The sequence below is a fragment of the Oculina patagonica genome, chromosome 4 (assembly GCF_052425735.1).
Source record: "Oculina patagonica isolate OP01 chromosome 4, crgOcupat, whole genome shotgun sequence".
Classification (NCBI taxonomy): domain Eukaryota; kingdom Metazoa; phylum Cnidaria; class Anthozoa; order Scleractinia; family Oculinidae; genus Oculina; species Oculina patagonica.
In genome coordinates, this window is record NC_135761.1 from 40,867,605 (window position 1) to 40,895,099 (window position 27,495).

General features: G+C 38.1%; 3 protein-coding genes across 4 annotated transcripts; 1 reads left to right on the forward strand and 2 right to left on the reverse strand.

Moving 5' to 3' along the window:
• The first annotated feature begins 261 nt into the window (after positions 1-261).
• LOC144648458 (uncharacterized) lies at positions 262-2,496 on the forward strand. Its single transcript, XM_078508006.1, has one exon. The coding sequence runs from the start codon at positions 262-264 to the stop codon at positions 2,494-2,496; it is 2,235 nt and encodes a 744-aa protein (XP_078364132.1).
• An 8,016-nt stretch (positions 2,497-10,512) lies between these two features.
• Positions 10,513-18,721, reverse strand: LOC144650230 (uncharacterized). Of its 2 annotated transcripts, XM_078509881.1 has the most exons (10): positions 18,515-18,721; positions 15,376-15,701; positions 14,589-14,634; positions 14,105-14,251; positions 13,519-13,605; positions 13,226-13,405; positions 12,588-12,761; positions 11,995-12,108; positions 11,534-11,685; positions 10,513-10,916 (listed from the first exon to the last, which is right to left on the reverse strand). In XM_078509881.1, the coding sequence occupies exons 2-10, from the start codon at positions 15,556-15,558 to the stop codon at positions 10,893-10,895; spliced, it is 1,107 nt and encodes a 368-aa protein (XP_078366007.1). In that variant the 5' UTR covers positions 15,559-15,701; positions 18,515-18,721; the 3' UTR covers positions 10,513-10,892. The 2 variants fall into 2 exon arrangements, with proteins under 2 accessions (XP_078366007.1, XP_078366008.1); XM_078509882.1 differs by lacking the exons at positions 13,226-13,405; positions 18,515-18,721 and having other exon boundaries at positions 15,376-15,952.
• Positions 18,722-20,026: 1,305 nt separating this feature from the next.
• LOC144650231 (uncharacterized) lies at positions 20,027-26,105 on the reverse strand. Its single transcript, XM_078509883.1, has 9 exons — positions 25,882-26,105; positions 25,113-25,158; positions 24,629-24,775; positions 23,985-24,080; positions 23,690-23,869; positions 22,419-22,583; positions 21,718-21,831; positions 21,224-21,372; positions 20,027-20,452 (listed from the first exon to the last, which is right to left on the reverse strand). The coding sequence occupies exons 1-9, from the start codon at positions 26,062-26,064 to the stop codon at positions 20,435-20,437; spliced, it is 1,098 nt and encodes a 365-aa protein (XP_078366009.1). The 5' UTR covers positions 26,065-26,105; the 3' UTR covers positions 20,027-20,434.
• Between the last annotated feature and the right edge of the window lie 1,390 nt (positions 26,106-27,495).

The following is a 27,495-nucleotide window of genomic DNA, read 5'->3' on the forward strand; positions in this document are numbered from 1 at the left end:
ATATATGCTGATTTCGAAGCTATAACCGAAAAGATTTCCGGTTGCAAGCCTAGTAATAACAAATCATATACTGAAGCCTATCAAAAACACAAAGATTGTAGTTATGGTTATAAGGTTGTTTGTTGCTATAATGATAAATATACCAAGCCGGTACAAATATATCGGGGTGAAAAGGCTGTATACAAATTCATGGAAGCCATGCTTGAAGAGGTTGATTATTGTAAAAAAGTGATGAAAAAACGATTCAACAAACCATTAAAAATGACTGAAGAAGATGAAGAGGAATTTAAAAAAGCAAAAGAATGCCATATCTGTGATAAATCATACAATGATGACGACATACGAGTTAGAGATCATTGCCATATTACTGGTAGATACCGAGGTTCATCTCATCAAGACTGTAATCTAAAATTGAGAATTGAACCTGATAAAATAAAAATACCCGTGATCTTTCATAATCTAAGAGGATATGACAGCCATTTCATAATGCAAGAGATTGGAGCCATTGTAAAGAACAACACATACAAAAACAAGAAAGGAGAGATTAAACAAATGAATATAAATGCAATACCTAACAACATGGAGAAGTATATGGCTTTTATGCTTGGAAATCATTTAACATTTATTGACAGCTTCCAGTTCATGAGCTCTAGTCTTGATAAATTAGTTAGTAATTTGCCTAGAGAATCTTTTAAATATACATCTGAAACGTTTAAAGAAAAAAAGCTTGATCTAATGACTAAAAAAGGAGTATATCCTTATGACTATATGGACAGTTTTAATAAATTCAATGAAGGGTTGCCAACTAAAGAAGACTTTTACAGCATATTGAATAATGAGCATATCAGTGATGAAGACTATCAACATGTTAAAAATGTCTGGGAAGCATTTAATCTTACAAACATGGGTGAGTATCATAATCTGTATCTTAAAAGTGATGTGCTTTTACTAGTTGATGTATTTGAGAGCTTTAGAAAAACATGTATTCAGTATTATAAGTTAGACCCATGTCATTACTTTAGTAGCCCTGGTTTATCATGGGATAGTATGCTAAAGATGACTAACATCAAATTAGAGCTGATGACTGATATTGATATGTATCAATTCATTGAAAAAGGTATGAGAGGGGGAATAAGCTATATAGCCAATCGATATGGAAAATCAAACAATAAATACATGAAAACATACGATGAAAAGGCGCCCTCAAAGTATATAATGTATCTTGATGCTAACAATCTTTATGGATGGGCTATGAGTCAATATTTACCAACTGGTGGATTCAAATGGATGACACAGAAACAGATTGATAAAACAAATATTACTCAGTACACTGAAGACAGTAAAAAGGGATTGATATTGGAAGTTGATCTTGAATACCCCAAAGAGCTGCATGATTTGCATAATGACTACCCTCTTGGACCAAAAAAGGTGAAAATAACTGGAGACATGTTATCAGATTATTGTAAAAACATTGCCAATAAATACAATATATCAACAGGTATTGTTCATAAACTGATTCCAACTTTAAACAACAAAGAAAAATACGTATTACACTACAGAAACCTTCAGCTATATCTCGATCTTGGGTTAAAATTGAAGAGAGTACACCGAATCCTCAAATTTAATCAATCACCATGGTTAAAGCAGTATATTGATTTCAATACAGAAAAACGTAGGGATTCTAAAAATGCTTTTGAGAAGGACTTCTTCAAGCTTATGAACAATTCAGTGTTTGGTAAAACTATGGAGAATCTCAGAAAGCGGGTTGATGTAAGGCTAGTGACTGATAAAAACAAATTATTAAAAATTGCTTCTAGACCAACATATGTAAGCAGTAAAATATTCAATGAAAATCTAGTAGCAGTACATAAAATCAAAGAAACACTAACCTTGAATCGACCTGCATATGTGGGTATGTGTATCTTAGATCTAAGCAAGACGTTAATGTATGATTTCCATTATAACTACATTAAAAAGCATTATGGAGTCAAAGCAAAGCTGTTATTCACAGACACAGACAGCTTGACCTATGAAATCGAAGCTGAAGATGTATACAAAGATTTTTGGAATAATAAGCATAAATTCGACAACAGTGACTATCCTGAAAGCTCCCAGTTTTATAATAAAACCAATAAAAAGGTTATCGGTAAATTCAAAGATGAATCCGCAGGAGTGCCTATACGCGAATTCGTTGGTTTGAGATCTAAAATGTATTCATATCTAAAAGACAATTATAAAGAAGAACGAACCGCAAAAGGAATTAAGAAAAACGTCATTAAAAAAGATATGACGCATAAGAATTACAAAGACACACTCTTTAATAACAAACAAATGCATCATACCATGAAAACCATCAGAAGTCAATGCCATCAACTTGGAAGCTATGAGATCAATAAAATATCACTGAGTTGCTTTGATGATAAACGATATTTACTTGATGATGGTATAACAAGTTATGCATACGGGCATTATAAAATAAAAAAAACTTTAATATAATTCAATTATATATGGAAACAGTAAATCAACTTGCAAACCACATTAAAAAATTCACGGTAAAAGAATTAAAAAAAGAAATATTAAAGGTCAAAAAAACATTTCAAGTTTCTAGGCTACGACGTTCGGAAGTGGAACAAGTTATACTTCTAAATCATCAGTATTTCACTCACTTATTAAAAACAAATAAAAAAACCGACAAAAATCACACAATGGTGTATTACGGAGCCGGTTGGGATATGAAGTTTTTAAATATGAAAAAGTACGCAAAAATAAAAACATTCATCCTCATCGACGCTTTGCCTAATTTACAGCATTATAAGCCTGATTCCACTGGTTATAAAGACAGTTACAACAAAAAAGTATTCATAAATAAAATAACAAAAGAAGCCAGTATGAAGGGCTACAAACTAGAAAGCATAAAAGGAAATTTATTAACTTACACAAATGGTCCCAAAAAGATCTTGTATTACATAAATACTACGGTCGAGCAGAGTCTAAGAACACCTTCAATCAGAAATAAAATCAATAAAGCTATATGGATACACATTGAAGGATTTAATCCATACCAGTACGGATTAAAGGCAGGCGACTTACCTAATTTAAGAGAAACAATTTCAGATCTATGATTATTTTTAACAAGCTAGATTCAAGGTTTAGATTTAGGTTTATATAAACGCATTGTTTTTTCAAAATTATAAAAAGAGTATAAGAAGATTTTTTTATTTGAACCAAGGGTTGTTTTAGGGTTGGTTTTTCAGGCTTGGTTTTACAGGCTTGGTTTTCTAGGGTTTGAATTTCAGTTTTTGATTCTAATATTTGATTCCAATATTTGAATCCATTTTTGGATCCAGTGCTGTGAGTAGTATAGGAGTTGGGGATGTATGAGATCATAAAAATTTTTATGATCTCGTACCCCCAACTCCTATACTACTGTACATATGCATTACCGGGTGTGCGGGAATCATTAAATGCCATCAAAGAGAAACTACTTCTACTCGAGTACGATTAATTATATTCTCAATCTTTCTATCCCGCCCACCACTTGAAATGTTAATTTTATTTACAACATAATCCTTTGTTTTATAATGGGAAATAAAACGATGTTTGTTTTGAAGTAAATAATCTTGTCACCTTCTCTGTAACCTCGTGATCAAGGAGAACAATGGAAACTACTGCTTATCAATTAGGCTATGCCAGGAATGTGGAAAACTTTGGCCAATTTTTTTGTTATGTTAATAAGCTCTCTGGCAGTTTTTTTCGGGTCTGCGGCTCCTCATGTTCTTTACAACAACAAAAAACAGACAGACGAGTTGAGGCTTTGATTATAAAGATTTTAAATTAGATTATTGTTTATAGTAGATTTTTAACTTTGAGTACATTTAAGATGACCACAAATTTACTAGTTGAAAAACTCTTTAAGTGTCACCCTTGTAAAATAAAGTTTTGATTTTGATTGATTGATTGATTGATTGATCAAAGCGTCAAGTATACATGAAAGACACTGAAGCAGAAGTGAAGAAATCAGAGGCAGAAACTTGTTGAGTTTTTTTAAATAAATTACAACACTTGTACTATCAACACCCTTTGAATCAGGATTGTGTATCGAGAACTCAGGATGCTATTTTTCAATATAAGACATTTGTAGAGTAGGTAAGAAACAACTTAGTAGGCCCAAACAATACAATGTGATTACTGAATTGTCATGACTTTGGACCAGCAAAAGAAGATTAAACCTAAGAAATAGACATAATGCCTCCCAGTGTAATGACCAAAATAACAATGAATTAGCCTGGTCAGCAGATCAACATTGTATAGTAGTAATTACAAGTAGTGTGGCATCTATCGGCTTACCAAGGTTTTTTATATTTTTTGTTTATTAACTGGAATACAAACAACATTTTACTATCGACTTACCCAGGTGCTCAACAGCAGCGGCAGATGTATTCCTAGTTTATATGCAGTCCCAGTCAACCTCGCTACCTTGGGAAAAAAAAACAAAATGGAAACTTGGTTTAAAAACACCAAAAGAAATGGCAGTCCAAATTGTTTTTCATATTCTGTGCGCAGCATAAAGAAATTAAGAAAGCCTGCATTTGGGATCTGTAGCACTCCTTTTAATTGTTTAATCTCAAATCGGCATATCATACAACATCATATTATACAGACTGCTAGTTCTTTAGTGGTTCAAAAACCTTAACAGTCTATCGAGGGTCCTGTTTCACGCACAAATTTTAACCAAATTCACGCATCACATATACTTGAAACAGCAGAATTCACAAATCACATCTCTTCTAGCTATTTTCATCTGTCACTGAATAATTTTTGCCCTATTTTCACACATCACTGACTTATATTTGTCCTTTTTACATGTCAAACATAGTCCCTTTGCTACCCTCTCTATGCCATGCAGAAATCAGTGTCACATTCCAATAATTCATAATTTGTGTTTAACAAATAAAGAAGCTTAAATAAGGTCTCGGTCGAGAGCGACCGAGCAAAGATGAAATTCAGCAATTAGTTTACGGGAAAACCACAAAACTGACACAATAATTATATTTCATTCAGTGTCCGACGTAAAATAAGGCTAAGCATTTCAGGTAAGTTTTTTACCTTTCAATCTTGATCTCGTCTTTTTGAACTTCAATATTAAAACTTCAACGACTCTGAGTGCAATTTCGTTTCAGCATAATATAGTAGTCTCGATGACAGCCGTCCTTTGCTTCGTTCGACTTGAACAAGGCGTATAATTTCCAGAAAAGCTATTGCTTTGGATCTTCCCGTAAACATTAATTGTTGTCACAATTTTCCAGGATGAATAGATGATTTAAGAGGAGATTGTCGATGAAAATATTCAAAAGAAAACTGTCTCGCTCGCTTTCCTTGCGAGTTTCATTCAACTCAAGAAGTGAACACCGCGCCACAATTTTTCCCGCCTCACTTCGTTTACATCAAAATGAAATGTCCAGTGGATTTATACTTACAAAGGAATTTAATAAAAACAATTATTGCATTCGCCCTTGTTGGATACAAGAAGAGAAGCCTTCGAGAAAAGCTGAAGAAAAACGATAAAATATGATTTTTCTATGTTTTACACTCTGATAAAACATAGATTTTTAGCCAATCAGAGCGCGCGTAGACTCCTATCTATATTATAAATAGTAATAATTTCATAGTAATAATTTCAGAAATTAGAAAATTGGCACTGATTAAACATTCATGTATATTAATTACAAATTTGTTTGACAGATTTTTTGCAAATTAGGAAATTGTGATATTTTGCCGATTTTTAAAGAATCTCCAAATCTATCTTTCATATTTTTACAAAAAAATTGGGCTGTGAGCATGGTTCAAGCCGAAAATTAGGCTTTATTATAAAAGTTTTCGCGAGATTTTAGGTCAAAAAAGGCTTTCGCGACCTCTAAGGAGAATCAAATTGCCCATGCCCATTAATTTATTTACTATTTGTTTTGTTGTGAAGATTCTAAGCAAGTTAATTAGTGGACGGTTTATGTATGATTTATCGTTTAGACGAAGTAGTTTCGTCTCCGCGAAAAAATGCAACAGCTTTCTTGTGCTGCTCGACTCGGAAACCGACGAAGACTCGGTCTATCTTGCCTGTAGGATTTGTTCGCGTCTTCAATGGATTATTAATGAAGTTTAATACAAAGAAAGTTGACTTACCGTGGTGTTTTGGTATCTCTAGCTCTGAAAATACGAGCGTTGACTTGACGTCGTGCAGGGTCGTGACAGATCAACGCGAGCTGCAAGACTTCCATCGAGTTGTAGCGAGAATAACAACTGTACCAGACGTCCATGGCTCGAACCAAGAAGAAAGACGACCTTTTTGTAAAGAATACTGTCTTAGCTGTACAAAAAGTATTCGTTCAGAGTTTTAAACTCTCTATAACTCGCAAGAACAACGCACATGTCACACTGCAAAGCGAGCTGGGGGCGGCCATTTTATGGGCTGTTTTCGTTCCCATGCCCTTGCGGTCGCCCTCGTGTCTTCTATGCTCTCGACCAATAGCAAGCAAGAGCGATTCACGAGCATCAGTGGAATGGACTGCGTGGAAAGTGGTCTCTGGAGCAAGATTTGATCTTTCTTTTCTCTACTTCGAACGTTCGGATTTATTTATCACAAAAAGAGCAGCCCTTTTGTGACCCTTTAATGCCACGAGGCAATAATTCTCCATCCTTATTCAAGTTTACGTACAAAGTGAAGACTACTCTCTGTACGGTCAGTTTTTTGACCGTTGAACTCAACTGTAGGGGTCTGTTTGGAAAAGCTCGCAGAGTTTGCTTAAGCATCAATATATTTTCTATTGCTAGAATGAAATGTAATTAATGGTTGACTGCATTAAGAAAGTAAACAATAAAGATAGCTTTACGGCGAGCTTAGTTTCTTTGTTGTTGTTCTTTTTTTTTTGCATTTTTACAAAAGCAAGACAGGTATGTTGCTAAAATCCTGAGTAAATTATATTCTCCTGTTTCTTTGTTGCTTTTCTTTGCCCCTTGAAACTTGCCGTTCCAAGGGGTGATCTCAACTTTATTACCGGGGGGGGGGGCACTTAAAAAAGTTCATGATACGGGGAGGCTTAGTCCAGTCCCTGAACTCTCTCTTCCGCGCGCTCTTATAGGGGTTGAACCCAGGCGCGCAAAGAGAGTCGTTGAACAGTTCGTTACAGAACGCATACCGAGATTAATGTAACGTCTCCCCGCGCGCGTTCTGTTATTCACAAACATGACAAATATCGTGTTAACGATGAGCATGATACTTCTTATTCGTGTACGTTTTTGCCACGAAAATAATATTTGTTACCTGATAGTGAGACTAAGCAGAATCTTGACGAACATGACTCAACGAGAGTACTTGCGTCAACGAAAAACCACTGTTGCGGTACTAAAAAGATTATTTCGGAAGAATCATCGGGGAGGATATACCAGGAATCGCTCCGAGAACAAATGGACACATTAATAGTCTCTGTTTTAACAAATATATAAAAACCGTTTTAGCAAATATATATCTCGCACAAAACAAAAAACAAAAACCAAATCAAATCAAATGCCATTCCCGTATAAAAAAATATTCCCATCAACAAAAAAATCTAGTCCCGGAACTCTCTCTTCGCGCGCCTGGGTTCATCCCCTATAAAGGGCGCGCGGAAGAGGGAGTTCAGGGACTGGACTAGGGGAGGCTCTGGCCCGCTCCGCCCCGAGCTTTAACCCCTTATCCTTTCATATTCCATTTTGACAGAAATTGTAGCCCTTTCGTATACCTTTTACTTAAAAAGGTACCCCTTAATAAACCTGTAAGACATGGCATAGACTAAGAACACGCCTTTTTGTCATTTTCAGAGTAGCGCTTAATTAATTAAATTATAAAATAATACGGCCATAGATTGCATCAGTTCGAAATATTTAAATTAAAAGCCCTTTTAAAAAACCTAAATGAGATATTTCCATACCCTTTCGTTTACCTAAACTTGTGAAATCCCTACCCTTTTATATACCTGAAGCCTTAAAAAGGTACCCCTTTCGGCCGGAGCCTCCCCGTATAGGCCATTATAGGGAGTACGCCCCCTCCCGAGCTATATGAGTTGCCGAGTATGTTGCTTATCTAGGGAACTTTGGCCCTCTGTGGGCAGTTTTGTCGCAAATAGACCGTAAGCAATCGGTTTTTTGTTTCCGAAAAACTACGTGCGACAGTTAAGTTCGAAGTACGCAAATGAGGAGACAAAAACAAGGATGTAATCTTATTGGTAATGGGGCGGGAGAGGCAGAAAGAAAAAACACTGCGGTGGTTTCTTTGTTGAACAAATTCCCGTACGCGGGAAATCCAGGAAAAATTCAATACATGCGTGTTACCCGGGAAATCCTTGCGAGTGAAATATAGCGGATCGCAATGTGTGTATATGCTTCTCCTGGCTTCGCCACTCGATACAGAGGCGACGGAGCGTTTTGGCACGTGAGGGGGTTAAGACTGTCCTAAAAATACTTTTTGTTTTCCGAGCAGTTTTAAGTCCGAATATTTCCGAAGATTCTACGATTTTTGTTCGAGGGCCATACGAACTTTTTCGAACTTTTCCGAAGATAAACGAAGTTTCTCGAAGACTTCCAATGAAGTTTTGAAGATGTTTGATCTCACTAACAAGACGGAATATCTTGACAAACCAATTTAGCGCTGCGCTCACGATATTTTCGGCACCAAACCATTGTGGGGCTGAGCCCACTGCTCCCGATGTACACGCTAACATTGCTGTTTTCGCGTTACACAATAGGAAAAAAAAGCCGACTGCTCGCAGTCTATGTGACAATGATCAATAAAATTCTCACACCCAAATCGCGGATCCTGTTCACCCGGACAAAAAAAATCAGCTTACGGCAGGTCACCATTGAGCGGATTTGTGTGTTTCATTGATCTTCACTGTTACTTTTTTCACTCGGTACATGAGTTGTGCCTATTTGTTTCCCAGGATCTAATCGCAGGTTTCGCTCGCCCGAAAAAAAAAATGCTTGAAGTACAGTAAAAACCCGCGAGTAAGAACCTATTGTTGTTCAGATTAGCCTAAACAGGTGCTTACATAAAGGGTCATTAACACGAATTTAGGCTAATACGGACCTTTATAGGTTTCATCTGTGAAATATCTTGAGCTTATTTTTCACAAACTAACTGTTGATGCAAAAAAGGCCTAAAAAAATTGTCAACGTTGTTTTGCATACTTTTCTGAACATTATCAACCCAAAGAAATACTGTACATTCTAACTACGTGCCATCTGTGTTAGAGCTAGAACTATACATGGGCTGTAGACGCACTTGATGTTTTGTTACAATTAATTTTGGATTTATTTTCATATATGTTCATGCACTTTTTAAAATAATTTTGCTATATAGAGTCAATTAAATCATGTTTACTACCACTCCTGTCCAATCTATATTCCACCTCTATTTAGCGGCCAACTTCTATTTAGCGGCCACTTTTCAAAGTCCAAGGGTGGTCGGATTGTATTTTTTTATCGTTATGTTGTGGTTAAAATTTATCTTTGGTTTAACCCTTTTACACCCAAATTTTCCCCCAAAAACGCTTTGTTTAGCCGCTAAACTGAAATTTTGGTACTATGGTCTTGAATTTACCTCAACTTTGGAATGAAAAATTGCTGAACCGTTCCAAATTTTTTGGGGGGCTTTTTTAGCTTCTTTTTTTTTTACAGGTGTAGACCGTGTTGTGGCCTGTTTAAGCAATGATTTTGCACCAAAAATGGATTGTGCTTTTCTTTCATTAGCTCTGTCAGAATGCAACCGATATTCAAAATGAACAGTCCTGTAGAAAGGACGATCCAATCTCTGTCAGATTGTCATGAGATTCCACTGACGTGCTAATTGATGACGTCACAAGTGAATCAATAACTGCACCTCCAAATAGCGTGTTTAATATTTTCAAACCAGGTTGATTTTCATTCCCTTTTGTTTCAGATCACGATAATGAATATGAGACAATGAAAATTAAAAATTAAGCTAGTTTGAAAAAATCTTAAACTAAAACAGATTTGAACCGGACAGTTTTATGAGTTGTATTACGGAACCAAATTCGCAAAGGGGGAGGGGGAGCCCTATATTGCTAGTGGATTAGGTCCAGAGAGGGTCTAGTGCGTTAGGTCACCGACATTATGGGTCTGTGGTTCGAACGTGAATGAAACTTTTGACTACAAACACGACTTCTTTTAAAACGAGATGTGGCAAGACGTTTCTTAAACAGTTGCTGATAAGAAACATAAGAAAAAGTGCGAATGAAGACCCCGATGTCAAAAAGGCAGTGTACCATTTAGATGACATTTTGAGTGTTGCGGTCAATATGATATGATGGGTCTGTAAGTACGCACCATAAATAATCCGGCTAACTCGCGACTACCGCCATACTTTTCATATTAAACTCGCGTGCAGTAAAACAGTCAGGCTGAAAATCGTTACCGTATTTTTATGGTTTTCTTAATATACACAACAGAGATACAATTGTTTGTTTATATTTATTTTTATTTCTACTTCACTTATTATTTAAATATTACATTTTCCAGGTGACATAAGCTTTTAGTACAATATATTTACACGTTTGAAGTCGATAACTTAATGCATGTATGTTTTCTGTTCGTAGAAACGCGCTCAATTACGTATTGACCCCCGAGTAGACTGTATTGACCAGTTAATGTCGCGAAAATGTTGCTTTACATATCGATATTAGAAATCTGCGACAGAAAAACGTGCGATAAATGTCGTACATTTTGTCCATTCCATGCTTTTTTTTAAATTGAATATATAACTAAATATCTACAAAAAATACATCAACATTTTTTCTGATTTATATTTACAACTTCATCAACAGGTCTTAACAATATATTTCCTTTTACTCGAGTAACAGCGAGGAATTCTGCGAAGAAGAAAAAGAAGTGTAAGTTTGTCAATCAAATCAAAGGGTTTAACTTTTCAAGGTTACTACATTTCCCATCAGTGTTTTCTCACAGCCAGGATGTTTTCGTACACTTACTTTCCTTAAGAAAATCTGTTACGCTCTAACCTTGCACGCATATGATAAAATAATTACCGCGACTGGATCATACTTCGGTTGTCGCCTGCTTATACATGTTCTTTTCGAACAGTCAACGAGGCTCAAAAAGACAACAAGGGGAAAGTAGCCTAGTCGTTTAAGTACAAATTCTGAAGCAATGCAATCCAAACCTCGCAACTATATGCCCCTTTAAGTCCAAAAGAATATTATTTGTGTTTTAAAAAGTAACGGTCGAGTGACTGTGTTGTATCAGCGAGCGTTGAGAGAATCAATCAAGGTTTCCGGGCTCAGTTCCACGCGCCTGGGTTGGACCCCTGACGCGGCAGGAAGAGTTCAGGGACCGAACTTAGAAATCCGGGGGTACAATTCCATCTGCTCCGTGTAGTAGAAATCAAGCCATGCTCTGGTCACACGAGTCACTGACCTTGAACATTTTTTTGTACTCGATCGAACAAAAAAAAATGTTGGTGTTGGCATACCTCGATAGTCCCCTGTATTTCCTTAGAGAAAGGATATTCCTTCTCTGAAGCGATGTCTTCTGTTAGGACAGGAAAGTTCTTAATTTCGAGGCATCCAATGTTGTCTGCCACAGTATCAAACCATGAAGATTTAGAAGTCGCTGAATGTTCTTCTGAGAAAAGAAACAAGATTCGTTAGACGTGATGATCTTGATGGAGCTTTTTCAGTAACGTTGAAATTCCTTTTTCGGCGATTTGCAAATTCCAGTTTATTTGCAACGAGGTAAATGCACAGAAGGGGAATTTGTGTTATAGAAGCAACCATGCCTCGGACAACTCAACGCATTGTCCAATCAATGATGTAAGAGAATTGTGAAAGATAACAGTTTTATTGCCGGTACTAAACCATGTGTAACCCTGACATTCAATTTCAATAAAGGCTGAACTCACTCAATTTAATTTGTATCTTGTATTATATATACCTGAATCCACAAATAAATAACGAGTGCTAAGAGAGAAGCACCTATCAGCTCTTTTAGGCTCGCTAGCTGCTGGGGTAATGGATAGAAGACACGCCTTTGGTCCACAAACGTCATCTGAAATATCACATACAACATAGCTAATCAATTTTATGATATTTGGAGAATTTACTGCATCCGGACTCTGACCTTGGAGACTAGTTTGTTTACAAACTGGAATTTGTTAATCAGTTCAGACAAGTAAGGCTAGTAGTTTATAGGAAACGTTATTTGTCAGTGGTTAGTTGTTTTCCCCTTGCACAGCCAACCCCAGAATGCAAAGTCGAATCCAGGAATTTTTATTTGGGGGAGGGGGGGGGGGGGGGTGGTACCAGACTTCGATTTAGAAAACACACAAATTACTTCATCACTACACTTCTCACACTTAAACTTTGCCGATTAAGTGTCTAGTAGGGGTTGTCCCCCCCCCCAACCAAACCCTCCACTTGGATCGGTACTGGCATGTATATTGCGTTCTACCATTGTAAAAAGGCATAATTGTTAAAAAGGCATGTCTACACACGGATACTCGACGCGTCATGATTTGTGATCTTTACCTTTTAAAATATTTGTAATAGCGCCTGCATTGTTGCAAGGGATACTGTGGACATTTCTTGATTCACCCTTTTCTTTTTGGCCTTTTGGCACCGGACTAAACTCGATATCCAGGCAGCCAGTGTTATTCAACAGTGTGTCAAACCACGACGGTTGAACGTCAAAGTAATCTTCGGCTATAGAAGAACAATTGTATAAAACAATGTCGTATTAGACCGAAATATGGGCACACTAGTGACTATCTTCGTCCGAGTAATATATTTAAGGCAATAAAGGGTGTTTCGTTACAATCTTAAAGCCCGTAAGGTCCGTAAGGGAAGCTGAAAATAGGACCCGCAGCCATAACTAACTATGCTGCAGAGGAGTATTTTTCATGAGCTTCGAGGTGTTTGAAATTGTGATGAGACACTCTCTCGATCGACTGTTTGATGTATCTTCTCTATGAAAACGGGTGAAAATATATCCTTTCTGAGATTACATATCTAAACAAGCGCTATGATTAAAGGATCTTGAGGAGAATAATCGCGGGATGCTTTCGCGCTAACACTAAGTTAGCAGACCCACTCCTTGTGCGAGAGTTTTATATTTCTCAGCAAATTAGACAATATCGGGCAAATAGAGGATATCTGCTGGTCCATACCATTGATCCTCTCTGAAGGTGTGTCTGCGTTGTAGTGGGAAGTGTTGCCAACAATTCTAGATTCCTCGTTGTGATGTTTTTTCTCCTTCTTTAGCACCGGATTGAACTGGATATCGAGACAACCAATGTTGTTTGCTAACAAATCGAACCACGATGACTGAGCTTCAAAGTAATCTTTACCTAGGGAAGAAACATTAGATTCAAATTTCCAATATCGATGCCGACCCATTTAGCATGGGAATACTACTTAACAATTTTCGCGAAAATGCGACAGCAGACACTACTATAGATACCTTTCAACAGCTCCGTATCAAATCCACCTTTCTGGTCGGTAATCGTTTGAAACTGCTCTTGTGACAATTCGTTCTTCTCGTCTTTGTCTGTGACAAATATAAAAAAAATCGAATAGTAATGGCCAAATATACAATGTTTAGGTAATTTTCGACCTTCGCTAAAAAATAACATAAATAAGAAACGGACGATAACTGCGACTCATTGAAGACATTCACTCGTACCCTTTCACCACACCCACCTGTCTCTTCCACCTTTCTATCTTACATTTGTAGCATTGGCCTTAAAATATCACGCTGCGTGGTCTGCCTGTTCCGTGAGCTAACTATTTTGTACTCACCTTTCTTGATGCAGGGGCAGTTGAGAGAAATGACAAATAAAACGAATAGCTATAGTCGATACATTATTTTTATGTTCTTAGCTTGATCCGAGTTGCTTTTGGGTGGTCCAGGTAGACGAGAAAACGGTATAGGGTTGGTGCTGGACATGTGGTTGGTTCAGCAATTCTCTACTTAAAGTAGTCAAAAGACTGACAGTACCGGGCTACAGATGGAGTCTCGCCGTAGTTTTGTTGCTGAGAGCACTTACCATGCATCGATGGAAGTTCTCGGCGAAGCTTTTCGCCCTCTGCCACTTTCTCAAGGACGTACTTTTCAACCTCCGACACGGCCCTCTTTAATTCATCTAACTCTTTTTCGATGGCGTCTAGTTTCCTTGCCAACTCAGTTTGCCCTCCTTCAAAAGAAGTAAGAATAACCATAACCATGAAGCTTACACTAACTGAACACTGGTTATTTTGTACTCTTTGACCGCTTGTTTTCGGATTGGTAAAAAGATTCGACATAATATCTCAGATGTCGAAATTTGCTGCGTTAAAGTAACTGATTACTAATCGAAGTGCGTAAAGTTGTATCATCTTTGTAAATATTTCTGCGCATTTTCTCCCAAACAAAACTTTTGGTAAAGGAAATGAACAGTATCGAAGAACACAGAACCGAAAAACCGGAACACACAAATCGCGGTGAGAACTGTATTGAGTCGCTATGAGGTAGAAGTGCAATGTTGAACTTACCGTTGAACTGTGCCTTGTAGACAGCGTTGATCTTCTCTTGCTTCGACTGAAAGGAAAGGTCGTTGAAATAAAACATGAAAATCATGCACAGTTAAATAGAGATGTGATTTTCTATATTGGCTGCAATATGCGATGAGTTTTTTTTTTCTCCCTCCCCCCCCCCCCCCCCCCCGCAGTAGTAGTAGTAGAGTAGTAGGAAGGGAGCCGACATGATTTCAGGTTTGATCGGCCCCTATTGTGGTTTTCCTGTTTTGACAATATTTTCTCGGTCCAGAGTGTCTAACAAAGCCTTTTTATTCTATGATTGTTATTTTTGCCAATCTTTCTCGCGCTCATTCGATCCTCTGATTGTTATTCTTTTTTATAATCCTGCGCGCGCTCTCGAGAGAAATAGTCGAATAGCTTGACAGTGACGTCATAATCCACGGGTGTATCCGCGCGCAGTTTCTTTTCTTATTTTCTAGTGATCAAAATAAAAATAATTTTTGTCCTCGCTGTAAAGGCGGAATAGTTTTTGGATTGATAAAATATCAAAGGGTGGTACTAGGATAAATTGCTTTCTCGAAACAAACTTCATTAACATCCCAACAAATGAATATAATCCATACCAGAGCCCCCGTATTTGGCGGGCTTTTAGAGTTCTAGAAATAAACTTCATCAATATGAAAAAATAAAAAAAAATAAAAAGGGCGCAAGTCTCATAGACTTCTGTAAATGCCAATGCAGTCGAGTTTCTTCATCGGTAACTCATCTAACAGTTTAAAATGACTAAAAAGGAAACGCCTACCTCTCTTGCCATACGTTTAAGAACGAGACCAGCCTCGAGGAGTGCATGCTCACTAGCGGAAAGATCAGCAACGCGCGCTCGTTCAGAAACAACAGTTTCCATAGTCAGTTTGTCGTCAGATATGTCTTTAGGCAAGTTACTCAAATTCTCATTCCAAGTGGCTTGCAAACACACAGCATCCATATCTGCACTTTGTTACAGCAGGCGTCCGAAGCGAAATCAGTTTTTGAGAATGTGATCGGTTGCCATGGCCATCTCCATCGTAACCTGTCATGCCGTCACTTCACAACGTCAATCCAAATAGAGGGAAACCTGGGCGCTAATGCCTCACAAATGCAAGTTGACGCGAAAAGAAAAAAAAAGAACAGCAACAACAAAACAATCTAGCCTGAATTTGTTACGTCTCTGTACGGTCACAGAAGAAGGCGACTAGAAAGACACCTCTGAAACTCAGTCTAAAAACAATCTAGATGAGAAAACGCAAGCCAGTTGTCAGAAGATAAAAATAAATTACCAAAAGGGCACAGAAAAGTACAAAGAAAAGGTCAGAAAAACAAACAAACAATATAACCCTGTATTAGACGCGACAGTTTTTGCCATGCCTTATGCTTTCACTTTCGCTATTACCAGGCGCTATTACAGAATTTTCTGATAAAAATTGTATAAAACGCGAAATTTCCAACCCGTTGTTGTATTTTGTTACGGCTGCCTTCTCTGCCTGGATCGCAAACAAGGGACGGACCATTATTTTTTGCAGGGAGGGGGGATGAAAAATTTTCCCCTGCAAACTTTTTTTTAGTTTTTACACCTCTTTTTCAAAATTCCACCTATGTTTTGTTATACATATCGTGTTTGCAAACAATTTATTTTGTCTTTTTAAACCCTGCAAACATTTTCCCTAAAAACTTCGGCCCCGCCGCCTCGTACGCCTATGTTTATGCATGTTAGAACCTGTTTAGGCTAACCTGAAAAATAATAAGTTCTTACTCGCGGCTTTTTACTGTATCGCAATGCTAGTGTATGCTCCTCCCGGCTTCGCCATTCGATACAGAGGCAGCGGAGCGTTTTGAAACGTGAGGGGGTTAAGACTGTCTCAAAAGTACTTTTTGTTTTCTGAGCAGTTTCAAGTCCGAATATTTTCAAAGATTCTACGATTGTTAATCGAGGGCCATACGAACCTTTCCGATCACTTTTCGAACTTTTCCGAAGATAAATGAAGTTTCTCGAAGACTTCCAGTAGCTCACAATTGAGCGGACTTGGTCCTCCTTACCGAAACTCTATTCAAAGGTTTGTTTCTTTGTTACTTTTTTGATCGTTATGTTGTGGTTTAAATTTTACTTTGTTTTAAAATTTGGTCAACCCAGTTACATTTCCTTTTGTTTCAGATTATGATAATAATACGAGACGATGAAACTAAAAATTAAGCTGATTTGAATAAATTTAAACCAAAGATGAATTTGAATCACAGCAGTTACATGAGTTGTGCAAGAGAACCGAATTCGCGTAGGAAGGGACCCTATATTACTAGCGAATTAGGTCCAGGGGGGTCTAGTGCGTTAGGTCACCGAAATTATGGGTCTGTGGTCCGAGCGTGAATAAAACTTTTGACTAAAAACACAATTTTTTTTTTAAAGGAAATGTGGCAAGACGTTTCTTAAACAGTTGCTGATAAGAAACATAAGAAAAAGTGCGAATGAAGACCCCGATGTCAAAAAAAGCAGTGTTTCGTTTAAATGACATTTTGAGTGTTGCGGTCAATATGATGGAACGGGTCTGTAAGTCCGCACTATACCTTAAGGTTATTATTTTTAGCGGCTACTAATTTTAGTGATTTTAGCGAGTTGGGAAAAAATCGCTTAATTTAGTACTCGTTAAAATTTGTCCTCGTCAAATTAATACTCATCGAGTTTAAGTACCGCCCCCCCCCCCCCCCCCGCTCCCGCACTCCCACACTAAAGGGAAACCAAATTAAGCATAATCGACTTGAAAAATTATTTTAAAAATAGATGCCTGAAACTTTTTTCTTTCTGGCAATGCAAATTTTCGTTCAATAGCAAATGCATGAGTTTGTTATTTTACCGAACATTTACTTCCATCTTAGCTATATGTTAATTTAAAACTGGTTCACACGATATCACTAACTTTTTAATTTTTCTGAAAATCGCTAAATTAAATAGAACTCGGATAACTCGAACAACCCCGCTAACTCGAACAAACTTCCATTTCCCTTGGATTTGAACCCACCTTTCAGACTTATTCAATCGACCCCGATAACGAAACCCCGCTAACTCAACTGACTGATTTTCGTTTTTTTAAACACTTCCAAGAAGTTTTAATTTTTCTATTTTGTATTTTTATTTCGTGGCGCATCTGAAAACTAGCTTTTTAGCTAAGTGTGCGGACCACGTTAAATAAAGATTGTTATTGTTATTGTTGTTTTCCTTTAGAGTTCGAATTACCGGGGTCGCTAAATCTTGCTCTGAAAAAAAAAAAAAATCGCTAAAATGAATAGCCGCTAAAAATAGTAACCTTAACCCTTTAACTACCAATCGTACAAATTTGTACGAATAACACCAGTAGTGATTAAAAAATCTCTAGCCTTTACATATCTGGACACATGATAGTAATGATTGCTTTTTATGGCAAAGTGATAACTTTCATAGCTTTAAAAGCCAACTAACTGACTACAACTCTTGATTTACGTTGCATATGGTTGTTTGTTCAGCAGCAAATCCGAAAATGCCCGTTTTCTACCTAACAGGACAACAGCAAAAAACACACATCTTTGCTTCCATTTTTTTAATGCAAAAAAATAATTCTGACTTCAAAAATATACATTTGCAGCAAACTTCAACCCTATTCGTTTCCGTTCACCAAGGAAATTTCCCATCAATCGTTCAGCAGACTCAGCAATTACTATTCGATTAGAGCTATGCTTGCAAACCTGTCGAGCCATCCAATCCTGCCGGCAAAATGTTGTACCCATTGCAATCTTTTGAAGTCAGAATTCGTCCAAATTGCCATGGCAGGTCTCGGAATCCACCCACAGAACGGCCAGAGAGACAACTTTACTCATGAATCGCCATCTTTCGATTCGAACATTTTTGGCGTTCCAATCAAGACAAAATCATCTCTCACCTCTGGTTTCTTTCAGACGCTGGCCTCTACCCACCATTTTAGCTTAATGATGCCAGCCTGGGGGCTTCTGCAGTGAAAAATGACTCCAAAAATCACTTATAAATACAAAACATGCCAAATCAAAGCCCAACAGCTCGCCTACGAAGGAAGCAACTGTCGACTACTGACGTCACAATAAAAATGTGAGCCCTCGGTGTTTCGAAACAGCACACATTTTTACTTGAACTTCTAATATGCGATCACGAATTCGAAGGTCTACAGAATGTCTAAGCCAAGAAAAAAACTTTAAAAAGTCACAGAAACTTGGTAGTTAAAGGGTTAAGGTAATTAACTCGCGATTACCGCCATAGTTTTCATATTAACAAAGTATTACTGTGGTTCAATGGGATGCATAACACCTCTATTTCTCCTACAAGCTACGAATTTCTCTTTGGCATACCACACTCTAAGGACAACACCCTAAGAAAATTTAATGCATCAGTCAATTCCAGCAGTACCCATCCCCCCCCCCGGGCAACCCCGGGGCATTTCCTAATGTTGCCCGTCCCGAGGGTGGGGCATTTGCGTACCTCGGGTTGACCCCCGGGCATTTGACACGTACTTTCAAAACCGTGGAGTGAGTAGCGTATTCGTGATGGAGGCGTTTATTGGCCAAGACGTGGACTACGTTGCAGATTAGCTAGTTCACGAATGACTAGAGAAGCTCGTGGATGTTCCTGGATGTTTTTAAAGGTATATTTTCTCAATTTTAGATATTTCTTCATTGCTAAGAAGCAACAACTTGTATTATATTCTTATATCACCTATCGAGAGATTGAAAACAATTAACCCGGGAGCGGGGCATTTGCCCGGTTCCTTCATCCCCACCCCGGGGAATTTGCCAATTTTATTTAAAGAAATGCTAATGCCCGGGGGTTAGCCCGGGGGGGGGGGGATGGGCACTGTTGGAATTGACTGATGCATAACTTCTGCCTCCTCTTTGCAAATTACTACCTCCATTTTCAGAAAATTAATGAGAGAATTCTTAACTGGGCTGAGTTTAAAACAAAACTGACTATAAACTAAGATGTGAAAATTTACCTTAATCTTTTTTTTAGTAAAATAAGTTCTTCTTCCTTTATTTATACGTCCTTTTGGTTAAATAGGGAGAGCTAAATAGTGATTATAATAACTGAAGCAATGTGATGTAGTATGTCTCGTAACAAAAGTAACTTATTGTACATTAGGTAATGTAACCGGCATGTGAGTAATGTGTGTGCATGTAGTGTAAGTAGTGTGAAGAATGTAAGTAATTCTAATGCAGTGAAATGTAAAAATGTAAGTAATTGTACGTTAAGTCATGTAGGTAACCTAAGTAATTGTTCTGTAAGTAGGCTATAATTTTTTTTTTCTGTGTGTTGCAATAAAAAAATAAATAAATAAATAAAAAAACTTGCGTGCAGTAACTTGACCAGTTAGTCTTTAAGGAAAGACAGTAAAAAAGACAGGCTGAAAATGCATTTTTATGGTTTTCGGCTTAATACACGCAACAGCCATACAACTGTTTGTTTATATTTATTTTTATTTCTACTTAACTTATTATTTGAATATTACATTTTGCTTGTGACAAAGGCCTTCGATACAATATACATTTACACATTTGAAGTCAATAACTTATTGCATGTGTGTTTTCTGTCCGTAGAAACGAGGTCGATTAAGTATTAATCCCCGGGTATTGAGCAGTGCTTTAGATATAGATACCAGAAATCTGCGACAGAAAACGTGCAATAAATGTCGTACATTGTGTCCATTCCATTCTTTTAAATTGAATATATAACTAAAAATTATATCTACAAAAAATAATACATCAATATTTTTTTCTGATTTATATTTAAAAAATCATTGACAATATAGTGAAGATACATAAAAAAATATTTCCTTTTACTTGGGTGAGGAATTCTGCGAAAAAAGAAAAAGAATTGTAAGTTTCTCAATCAAATCAACGAGTTTGACTTTTCAAGGTTACTACATTTCCCATGCTTTTTCTCGCTGTCAGGACGTTTTCTTTCACTTTCCTTGCGAAAACCTTGCACATATATGATCAAATAATTACCACGTTTCATACTTCGGTTGTCACGTACTTTTACGTGTTCTTTTGAACGTAAATGTTGCGTAAATGTTAACGATAACACTACGAGCCAGAGTCTTACGTAATCGACATAATGGAGCAGTCAACGATAATCGAACTGTCGACGAGGCGCATAGCCTGCGAACGCAGACGTATTTTTTAAGAGAAACGACGGTCGAAATATGTCTACGTTCGCAGGGTACGAGGCGCGTAAACAACAAGGGAAAGTGGTAGTTGTTCAGGTACGAATTCTAAGCACTGCAATGCAAAACTCACACCTTGATGCCCCTTTAAGTTAAAAAAAAATAATATTTGTGTTTAAAAAAAGGAACGGGCGAGTGATTGTGTTGCATCAGCGCCCATTAAAAAAATCAATCAGGTGTCTGGGTTCAGTCCAACGCGCCTGGGCTGGACCCCTATATAGGGCGCGGTAAGAAGAGTTCAGGGACTGGGCAAATAAACCCGGGTGTACAATTCCATCTGCTTCGTGTAATAGAAACCAAGCCATGTTCTGGTCACACGAGTCACCGACCTCGAACAGTTTTTTGGACTCGTTCTAAAAAAAAAAACACACAAAAATAATATTGCCGGTGTTGGCATACCTTTAAAGTCACCTGTATTTCCTTGGAGGCAGGATCTTCCTTCTTTGACACGCTCTCTTCTGTTAAGACAGGAAGGTTCTTAATTTCGAGGCATCCAATGTTGTTTGGCAAAGTATCAAACCACGAAGGTGTAGGACTCACTGAATCGTCTGAGAAAGGAAACAAGATTCGTTAGAGATTATGATGTTGATGCAGCTTTTTTAGTCACGTTCAAATTCCCTTTTCTGTGATTTGCAAATTCCAGTTGACTTGTAAACAGGTAAATGCACAGAATGTGAGTTCGTGTTGACTGGTTAATCTTGGCGAACGTTTACTATCGAGAGGAAGCAGCCATGCCTCGGATAACTCAACGCATTTTCGAATCGATATTCATGATGTAAGATAATTGTGAGAGATAACAGTTTGATTGTCGGAACTAAGCCATGTGTGACGCTGACATATAATTTTAATAAAGGCTGAACTCACTAAATTTAGTTACAATCTGGTAATTATACCTGAATCCACAAATAAATCACGAGTGCTGAGAGAGAAGCACATATCAGCTCCTTCAGGCTCGTTAGCTGCCGGGGTGATGGATGGAGGACACTCCCTTGGTCGACAAACGTCGTCTAACAAATCAAATAAAGACATCACTAATCAATTTTATGATATTTGGAGAATTTACTGCATCCGGACTTTGATCTTGGCCCATTGCTTGTATTTTTAAAGGTGATCAGTTTGTTTATATATTGGACTTTGTTAGTCAGTTCGAATAAGTAAGGCCTGTAGTTTAAAGCGATCGTTTTTTGCCAGTAGTTCTTTGTTTCCCCTTGCATAGAGGCTCCTGCATGCAAGGGCGAATACGGGAATTATTTTATTGGGGGAGGGCTATTCCAAACTTTGAATCGGAAAACACTTTAGGCGCAAATAAACTTCACCCCCGCGCTTCTCACACTCCGAGCTATGAAAATGATTAATTAATGTGCGCGACAGTCGTGCACGCCTGTTATCGCAGAGTCAAGTAAGTGTTAGATCTAATGGGGGTGGGGTCCGGACAATTATCCCCCAACCAAACCCTCCGCCTGGATCGCTACTGGCATGGACATCGTGTTCTATCATTGTAAAAAGGTATCATAGTTAAAGAAGGCATATCTACACACGGTGCAGCGAATAATTACACGCGGATAATCAGTACGTCATGATTTGTGATCTATACCTTTCACCCTCTTCGAGGTAGCGTCTACATTGCTGGAAGGGATACTGTTTAATCCTCGTGATTCTCCCTGTCCTTTTGGCTCTGGACTAAACTCGATATCCAGACATTCAGTGTTATTTACCAGTGTGTCAAACCACGACGGTTGAACGTCAAAGTAATCTTCGGCTAGAGAAGAACAATTATATAAGACAATGTCGTATTAGAACGATGTATGGGCACACTTGTGACTACCTTTGTCATGGTAATATATAAAAGACAGGAAAGAGTGTTTCGTTACAATTCTAAGGACCGTAAGGCCAATAAAGGAAGCGGAAAATTGGACCCGCAGCGGAGTATTTTTGTCGAGCTTCGAGCTGTTTGAAAATGTGATGAAACACTCTTTCAATCGAGATGTATCTTCTCTACCGAAGCTAGCCTGCAAACAGGCTCCCGAGTGGGGTTTCGGTGAGCAAAGCGAGTGGGGTTACGCGAGCGAAAGGAGCTGAAGAGCGGCGCCTGTACTCCCGCTCCCGCTGTACGTACAGACCCCGCTCTTCCGCTCGCTTCGCTCACCGAAACCCCACCCGGGAGCCTGTTCGCAGGCTATACCGAAGCGGGTGAAAATATATCCTTATCAATATTACATATCTAAACCAGCGCTACTGTTAAAAGATCTTTATTAGTATATTTGCGGGATGCTTTCATGCTAACATTCAGTTAGCGGACCCACTCCACATGCGAGAGTTTTATATTACTCAGGAAAATTACCTTATCACATGAAATTTTCGCGACACGTTAATTTCGCGATTGTAAAAACATCTCGAAATCAAAGTGGCGCGAACATAACATTACGCGAAAATTAAGTGACTCGCATTATGCAACAAAGAATAAGTTTAATACCAGCAAATGAAGGCTCAAGAACAATAATTCATGCTGACCTACTTGTAGCCTTTGGGAGAACTGCTCTGTTGATGCAAAAGCCGAGATTTAGTCTCGCCCTTGCGTTTTTGTTAGTTTTGATGTTATTGCCCCTTTAATGAAGTCGTTTTATTTAATTCAAAGGTATGTTAAATAATATTGCCAAGGAAATGTAAATTGTGTTTTACTAAAAAACGCGGAATAAAAGTGATTTAAAATAGAAATTTTTTTTGCAAAATCGCGAAATTAACGTGTCGCGAAAATTTCACGCAATAAGGTAGACAGTATTGGACAGATATGGGATAATTGTGTTGTTTACTTTCCGAGGGCGGTCTTTCATCCGCCTTTCCATTCTACTGTTTCATGGTCCGTACCTTTGATCCTCTCTGAAGGTGTGTCTGCGTTTTCGTGGGAAGTGTTGCCAACCATTCTGTATTCCTTGTTGTGATTTTTTTTCTCCTTTCTTGGCACCGGATTGAACTGAATATCGAGACAACCAATGTTGTTTGCCAACAAATCGAACCACGATGACTGAGCTTCAAAGTAATCTTTACCTAGGGAAGAAACACTAGATTCAAATCTCTAATATTGATGCCGACCCCTTTAGCATGGGATTACTACTGAACAGTGTTCGCGAAAATGCGACAGCATTAACTATACTGTAGATACCTTGAAACAGCTCCGTATCAAGTCCTCCTTTTAGGACAGTAGTCGTTGTAAACTGCTCTTGTGTCGATTTATTCTGCTCGTCTTTGTCTGTGATAACTTAAAAGAAAAATCGAATAGTAATGGTCGGTTATGAAATCTTAAGGTCAATTTCGACTTTTGCTAAATAAAATATAGTACAGAACGCGCTAAAAGGAGAGAGGCGCGCTAGGTGGGGGAACATGGGATGAAAAAAGGTACAATAACTGGGACGGATTTACGACATTCACCCGTATCCCTTCATCGCATCCATCCCCCTCTCCCACCTTTTTGTAGTTGTTGTAGCATTCGCCTTCAAATATTACACTGCGTGGTCTACCCGTTCTGCAAGCTAACTATGTTCTACTCACGTTTCTTAATGCTGGAGCGATAAGCTGGAGAAATGACAACTATAACGAATACCTATTGCCGGTACACTATTTTTATGTTCTTAGCTTGATCTGAGTTGCTTCTGGGTGGCCCAGGTCTGGTGGACGAGAAAACGGTATAGGGTTGGTGCTGGACATGTGGTTGTTTTAGCAACTCTCTACTTAGAGAAGTAAAAAAACGTAAACAGTACCGGGCTACAGATGGAGTCTCACCGTAGTTTTGTTGCTGATAGCACTTACCATGCATCGATGGAAGTTCTCGGCGAAGCTTTTCGCCCTCTGCCACTTTCTCAAGGACGTACTTTTCAACCTCCGACACGGCCCTCTTTAATTCATTTAATTCTTTTTCGATGGCGTCTAGTTTCTTTGCCAACTCAGTTTGCCCTCCTTCAAAAGAAGTAAGAATAACCATAACCATGAAGCTTACACTAACTGAACACTGGTTATTTTGTACTCTTTCACCGCTTGTTTTCGGATTGGTAAAAAGATTCGACATAGTATCTCAGATGTCGAAATTTTCTGCGTTGAAGTAATCGATTATTAATAGAAGTGCGTAAAGTTGTATCATCTTCGTAAATATTTCTGCGCATTTTCTCCCAAACAAAACTTTTGGTAAAGGAAATGAACAGTATCGAAGAACACAGAACCGAAAAACCGGCAGACACAAATCGCGGCGAGAACTGCATTGAGTCGCTATGAGGTAGAAGTACAACGTTGAACTTACTGTTGAACTGTGCCTTGTAGACAGCGTTGATCTTCTCTTGCTTCGACTGAAAGTAAAGGTTGTTGAAATAAAACACGAAAATCATGCACAGTTAAAAGGAGATGTGATTTTCTATATTGGCTGCAATATGCGATGAGTTTTTTTTCTTTCCCCCGCAGTATTAGTAGTAGGGAGGGAGCCGACATGATTTCAGGTTTGATCGGCCCCTATTGTGGTTTTCCTGTTTTGACAATATTTTCTCGGTCCAGAGTGTCTAACAAAGCCTTTTCATTTTACGATTGTTATCTTTGCCAATCTTTCTCGCGCTCATTCGATCCTCTGATTGTTATTCTTTTTTATATTCCTGCGCGCGCTTTCGAGAGAAATAGTCGAATAGCTTGACAGTGACGTCATAATCCACAGGTGTATCCGCGCGCAGTTTCTTTTCTTATTTTCTGGTGATCAAAAAAAAAAATTTTGTCCTCGTTGTAGAGGCGGAATAATTTATAGTTTGATAAAATACACAGGGTAGTACTAAGATAAAATTGCTTTCTCGAAAGAAATTTCATTAAAATCCCAATAAATGAATTTAATCCATACCAGAGCTCCCGTATTTGGCGGGCATTTAGAGTTCTAGAAATAGACTTCATCAATATTAAAAAATAAAAATAAAATAAAATAAAATAGGGCGCAAGTCTCATAGACTTCTGTAAATGCCAATGCAGTCGAGTTTCCTTATCGGTAACTCAGCTTACAGTTAAAGAATTACTAAAAAAAAGGAAACGCCTACCTCTCTTGACATACTTTCTAGTACGAGACCAGCTTCAAGGAGCGCAAGTTCACTGGCGGAAAGATCAGCAACGCGCACACGTTCAGAAACAACAGTTTCCACAGTGAGTTTGTCGTCAGACATGTCCTTAGGCAAGTTATTGAAATTCTTATTCCAAGTGGCTTGCAAACACACAGCATCCATATCTGCACTTTGTTACAGCAGGCGTCCAAAGCGAAAATCAGTTTTTGAGAATGTGATCGGTTGCCATGCGTATCTCCATCGTAACCTGAAATGCCGTCACTTCACAACGCCAATCCAAATAGAGGGAAACCTGGGCGCCAATGCCTCATAAACGCAACAAAACAATCTAGCCTGAATTTATTGAGTCTCTGTACGGTCGCGAAAAAAGGCGACTAGAAAGGGACCTCTGAAATTCAGTCTAGATTGACAAAACGTAGGCCTGTTGTCAGAAAAGAAATAAATTACCAAAATGGCATGGAAAAATACAAAGGAAAGGAGAGAAAAACAAACGAACAAAACAAACAAACAAAATAACCCGATACTGGCCCCCTTACTGGCCACGGCAGTTTTTGCCACGCCTTCTGCTTTCACTGTCGCTATCGCCAGGCGCTATCATAGAATTTTCTTGTAAAAACTGTATAAAACGTGAAATTTCCAACCCGTTGTTGTATTTTGTTACGGCTGCTTCCCCTGCCCGGAACACAAATAAGGGACGGACAGGTCATGGGCTTACGGTGACGGACCATAATACACCTCTTTACGAGTATCCACCTATGTTTTGTTTTACATATCGTGTTTGCTAACAATTTATTCTTTCTTTTTAAACCCAGCAAACATGAATGGTCCGTCCCCGAGGAGAGAAGACAGAGAACACTTGAGCTTTCTGGTAAAAAAACATGTTGATCTTTTTAAAATCTTGTTAAAAAAAAAGGTTCGAGTAAAAAAACCGCGAAATTTTAAACTAGTTGTTCTTGTTGTGTTTAACTTCTTTTGTTACGGCCTCTCTCTTCCTAGGTCACAAACAAGGAGAGGACATTTGAGTTTTGAAGGGAAAACTGGACATATTAACCTTTTTTAACTTGTGTTTCGTTTTAAGGTTCGTTCGACCTTTGTAAAACTTGGGTTTTAAATGTATAGCGCCCATTTTGAGACTACCGAAAAAATCGAAAATTGAAGTTATCAGAAAGGTTATGGAACCCAGAAAGTAGTAGTGCTTCTCTTAATTAATCTTAATCCGAAAGGGGTACCTTTTTCAGGCTTCAGGTATTTAAAAGAGTAGGGATTTCACAAGTTTTGGTATACGAAAGGGTATGAAAATCCGTCATTTAGGTTTTTAAAAGGGCCTTTAGTTAAAATATTTCGAACAGACGCACTTTATGGCTGTATTATTTTAATTTATTTAGCGCTGCATAAAAATGACAAGAAAACGTCCTGTTCTAAGTCTATGCCATGTCTTTTAGGTATATGAAAGGGGTACATTTTTCAGAAAAAGGTATACGAAAGGGGTACGATTTCTGTCAAAATGGTATATAAAAGGGTAAGAGGTAAAAGCTTGGGGCGGAGCCTCCCCGTATAAAACTTTTTTGAGCCCCCCCCCCCCACCCGGGTTAA